Here is a 5,494-nt window from a genome sequence, read left to right on the forward strand (position 1 = left end):
ATTGGATAGGGTCTCTGAAGTGTCCTGCTTAGTTTTGCAAACTTCGTGCCAAACTTAATACATATACGTCGTTCAGTGTATAAAGAATCACGCTACATTTCTAGTATTGGAATGGATGTGCTGATGTCAGCAGAAACTCTCATTAGAATTGTTTATTACTACAAAAGTTTATAACAGTGTGCAGTCGTTGTTGTTTTTGCCTTCATTGTGGCACGCAATTACCGTAAYGAAGGATAGGCAACAATCGACCGAACGACAACTTGATGGGTCCACGCGATGTTTTCTTAATGAAATGTTCGAGTTTTGTGTTGTAGTTGTTGCGCTCATATAATTTTAAAATGCCGGTAATTACTCGTGCCATTACATTTTTACACTACAATACAGTTTTAACGACTAAAGTAAGTTGTGCTTCATTTTATGTAACTTATTTCTTACCTGCACAGTCTTTCTTCTCCCCTTKATGACATCAGGATCGTTAGTTATATGCTCTTCGATGAGAAAGCGTAGTTTGTCGAATACTTTGTTCTTAAATTTGCTCAAATAWGTTTCGTGATCCTCATTGTCAGGATCGATGGTGCCCTCATTCGATTTGCCGGCGACACTGTTGGGAGAGCAGAGAAGAATGTGAGTGACTTGAGCTTGACTTCTGATTTGAGTGAGAGTAAGTTTTTATAAAAAAAAAAAAAAAAATACATACATAGTGAAAGATTTTAATTTAGTTGAAAATATTTGTTGCAAAAATATTAATATTAAAAACATATATATTTTTCAAATTTAATTCTATTTTCTACTTACACTAGTGTGGTGTAATTGTCGGACGACAAATTCATAGTKAGCTCGTCTTTCATTTTCCTCAGCCGTTCGCCAGCCTCCGCATTTTTGGTGCTCATTTGCGAAGACCACTCACGAAATACAGCCAATATTTTGTCATTCGAAAGCTCTTTTGGCATACAAGCGATTAATGAATACATAAAATATAAAAATAAATAATTGTTTACTCTAAAAATAAGTTGTCTTGGTCTTTTGAACAGCACATAAAGCAGTGTAAAATACGAGCAATAATACTCTACACTCTCTATATTCTTTTTCTCGACKCCACTTCATTAATTTTTATGTAAAGCATTTCCTTTGCCATTTTCCACACTTACCCAGTGCTCTTTGCACTTCCTTTTCCAGTTGAGTTTCTCTTASTTTCTGCACACGCTTGGTGAAGTCGTCCGGCTGCGTTTTAGAGCAGTTTGCATTTTGTTTAATGCTTTGCAGCGCGCGCTCAATAACGTCACGCAGCTGCAAATACTCCGGATGCCATTTTTCAAGTAACATTGAACTGCGGGGAGTAAGGCAATAATAAAGTACTGGTTAGATCAAAGTGTTTACAGTGTTTTAAAGGAGCAAGCAAATAAATTTCAAAATTGAGAGAAAGAACATTAATTTAAGTCGAAACGACTCTTTATGGAAAAATATACTAATATAGCTTCAATTCTTTCAAACTATTTGAGTTTAGGACTATGCTAAGAACATATTTGTTGACATTCTCCCTAACAGCATTCTGAACCACACTCTTTCAAGCACTTTTCCAAGTACGGGAAGGAGACTGATGCCCGATAAGAATGAGCATCGCTTCTGATCTTATTAGGGGATATTAGAAGAGGAATAACCCTAGAACTTTTTCAATCGAGTGSAAAAGATTGTATGGATATTATACATCTAAAAGGTCTCCAGGTATTCCGAAATAAACGTTCACAAGCTTTTACACATCTCAAACTACTGCGGCATAAAAGCCGTAAGCYTTTCCGTCCTAGCAATGTAATTTTGGTGCAACAAAAATACCCGATTCTGAATTGACAAACTTATTCTTCTRCTATGTAGTCATTGGCGAAAGTTTCCGATATTGAAGAAATTTTTTTACCCTATATTAAGGGCACCAAGTTTCTACGACACCCACAATGAAACGTACGAGACCCTATAAAGTATTTATATAAAYGATTAAAATGAGGAGCTAGGTCAATTTAGTCAAGTCCGTCTGTACATCCATCTGTATGTACAAACATGTTCCGCGGTTTTTGATATATCGACATGAAAAGTTGCTTACGTCTCTTTCTTCAAAAGAAATTGATTATTTGTCTGTATCGCCGATATCGGACGACTTATAGCTTAGGAAGCAGGCCTAAAGATATTTCTATTATTTATTGAACATTATTGTTCGATATATTTAACGTTTTTTCTTATTTCACTTAGACTATGGAAAAGTACTGTGAAGAACTCTCTTGCCACCGTTTAACTTTAGAAATTATTTAAGAAAAGCAGGATCTTGGAGTTTTCAGCTACGTAAATCCAGAAAATACAAACGAAACTCCATTTTAAGCATACCCATATGCAGATTACAGCAATCTGCTGGTATTTTCTCAATATCTCGAATCATAAAGAAGTAAGACCCATGAGTGTGTGCACTTTAGCGTAAATATGTGTGCATGTGTGCATAAATTTACGCAGTCACAATGACACATCCGGATTCAAAGCTGCTTTTTGTAAAAGTTCCAAGTTTATGCAATCTTGATGAGATACGCACGTGTGTGTGTGTGTGTGTGTATATATATAGCAGACAAGAAAGCTGAGAAAAATAATTTAATGCAACGCAGTCAACAAACAAACCCACACCCCCTCACCCGCATTAGAAGCAAAGAAAACATTGAAAGTTTCAACTGTCTGCGCAGTTATTATCYGCAACTATGAATTCGAGCGTTGAAGAAACGCATAAGCAGCAGGGGRACGTGGCAAAATTGCATTCCGCATCGAGTCATTGCGGATATGAACTTGTTAAGTCAGTCAAATGAAGCAGCGTGCGATAACGAAGTGCGGTAAAAATGCAGGCGSAGGCAGCGGCGAGCGTGTAATAGCAACTGAATTTGCTTACTGGCGCTTTACAGTTATTTAGTAAGTTGCACTACCAACTAATACATACGCAAAGTGATGCTTGATTAGAAGGACCGCCAGCACTAAATAACGCCTTGTTATGTGAGTGGAGAAGTTGGGGTTGAATTTTCGTTTGAACTAATAATGAACAGTATAGCTTGGTAGTAGTAATGCAGCATATATTTATGTACTTAGTAAATTTTGTTGCATGTAATTTTAAAGTTACTAACATTTTGTGTACAAAAGTRTTTAGCGTAATGAGAATAAGGCGACTTTGAAGGAGACTTGTGTTTTCTCGAGTCGCAAGTTTTGCTGCACGCTCAGAGATTTTGAGTTGAGTTGACGTTGGGGTAAAACTAAGTTAGGGTTTGATTTTGCAAAATTAATGAAATATATTTAACTTAACGAAACTTATTAAACTGAGATGATTAATAGCAGAAAGATTTGAGAAAATGAATGAAAAGTTATGTTATGTTACTAAAGTTGAATACAGTTGGATAAACAATAGTAAAGTAAGTCTAAACTTATCGTAYAAAATGACTCAAATGCAATAACCACAAAAATACCTGAAACTTTTAAACGTAGCTGAGGACTATAAATTCATCAAACACTTCATTACAGATGAAGAGACACGAACATGAAATACTTGTGTGAGGTCGAAATTGTGCAAAAATCTACCAGACGGTGCTCTAAAAACTGAGGAACTAGTTCGCGCATATATGGCCAGACAGACAGACGCGAATGGCCAAAGCTAAATCGACTATAATAATAGGTGTTATAAGGAAGACCAACTTGCATGTAAGATTTCGAACTTATTAGTTATTGAATATAGCTTGAAGACTTTTATTATTGCTGTTATTAAGGAAAACTGACGGTAAATTTGTGATTTCATATAGTTTTGGAATGAAGGTTCCGAGTTTTGGTTCCGTGTGCTTCTTAGTAATTAAGGTCCCATAATCCACCTTGGAGAATGGAGCCACGTTTAGAAGTTCACGCAAGTCGGGAAAAGTTCTTTGAACGTCATTAACTTTCGAGTGGCCAGAAGAATTTTTTTACATGTGGCTCAAATCGCTCACGACTTCCGGTCTGGGACAAAAACTCTTCTGGTTAGCCCAACAACTTCCTTTAAAGATTAGTTAAAATAAAAGGCAAAGAAAAAATCCACTCCCCACGGTTGTGCGCTGGGCTTGGGACCCGCCACGTAAAACAAAMACCCCCAATGAAAACATTAAAACMGCCTCGGATGAGATACYTTTCTTTTAGTGACGACATAGAACTGTGGGACGGCATTTCAAGSTCCTTACGTAAATATKCAAACGAAACAATTRGTTTTCGGAAAAGGCAAAAAAAAAAACAACAGCTGGTACGATAAAGAGTACCGTGTCACAGTGGAGAGAAAACCGACTGCCTACCTTGCAACGTTACAGTCGACCAAAATAAATGAGTTGACGTTACGAGTTTTCCAGAGAAATGTTMTGGGAAATATTTATGTTTCTGTGCGCTTTGGCCACGGCGACGGCGAATGGATGAGAACACTCCAGCTCTGAGAGTCTTCGACCGGGACCATAAACCGGGAGAGGCAGAGGAAGTAGAAGTCTCTGCTTGAAAAGACCAATTGGCGTCAAACAGCAAAAAGGAATAAAGACTGTCACATTGTTGTAGACTGCGTAAGAGGTGTCTATGCTAATAAAAAAGAAAAAGAATTCAGCATACATATAAAGGAAAAATGGTGCTAAGCCGGCGCAGTTAATAATAGTTCCTTTACTAAAAATTTACATCCTCAATTTATATTTTTGATATATAACAGATTCACTTATAATATGATATAAGATCAAAAATAAGTGTGAAGTCGACTGCCTAATTGCAGTCAACATTTTATTGCACAGATAATATTACATAATAAATGTTGCCTACATTCGAGCGCCTAAGAAAATATTGATACAGAGAGCAAAGCTGTTATCGGCTCTCACCACTTAAGYCTATAAGTTAAGATTTCCGTCTATATTTAACCGAAATGTAATCACATAACAAAGCTACAACCATTTAGCTAAATCTCATATCGTTTTCTTACTTTCTGATGGCAAAAAGAAATAAAAGCGGTGTACAGAAGATGAAACTGTTCTATAATCTAAATCATAAAAATGGTGCTCGTTAAATTATATTACAAATTATTGTGGTTATTTGAAGCACTCAACCGGAATGTTTTGCCAGTAAGTCCGAAAACTCGTTAATTTCTTTCTCAACGASCTGCTTGCCGGCAAAAGTATTTCAATTACCAAAGCAACCAACCCACAAAAGGATTACCACTTTCTCCTACACATTCTTGCCTAAATACTTTCGCACACCCCAAATATTTAACACTATACAAGCGCTTTAAGGCAATAAACGCGAACGCTGCATAACTTAGGGCTGAACTCGCAAAGCCAGCAGGCACCGCCAAGCAGATAATCGAAGTTTATTGTTTTGTAAATGCTTAATTGGAGTTTTATTGCGTGTTTAGGCAAAGCAATACACACATAAACTTGCTCAAATATGCGCTTGTGTTGCTAAGGCCAAAGTTTTTTATGAAATTGAATGAAGA

The 5,494-nt window shown here is 36.7% G+C and overlaps 1 protein-coding gene across 1 annotated transcript in view; it reads right to left on the bottom strand.

Annotated features, from left to right (window-relative positions):
- The window catches only part of LOC108971821 (NACHT domain- and WD repeat-containing protein 1), a 125,498-nt gene that overhangs the window by 37,635 nt on the left and 82,369 nt on the right, over positions 1–5,494 (bottom strand). Inside the window, exons 8-11 of the mRNA XM_018938115.1 lie at positions 5,428–5,459; positions 1,149–1,327; positions 796–940; positions 436–601 (exon numbers count right to left, since the gene is read on the bottom strand). Of these exons, the coding sequence (XP_018793660.1) occupies positions 436–601; positions 796–940; positions 1,149–1,327; positions 5,428–5,459 (522 nt within the window). The remainder of the gene's footprint in view (positions 1–435; positions 602–795; positions 941–1,148; positions 1,328–5,427; positions 5,460–5,494) is intronic.

This window comes from Bactrocera latifrons, unplaced genomic scaffold, assembly GCF_001853355.1.
Source record: "Bactrocera latifrons isolate USDA-ARS-PBARC rearing strain unplaced genomic scaffold, ASM185335v1 scaffold_36, whole genome shotgun sequence".
NCBI lineage: Eukaryota > Metazoa > Arthropoda > Insecta > Diptera > Tephritidae > Bactrocera > Bactrocera latifrons.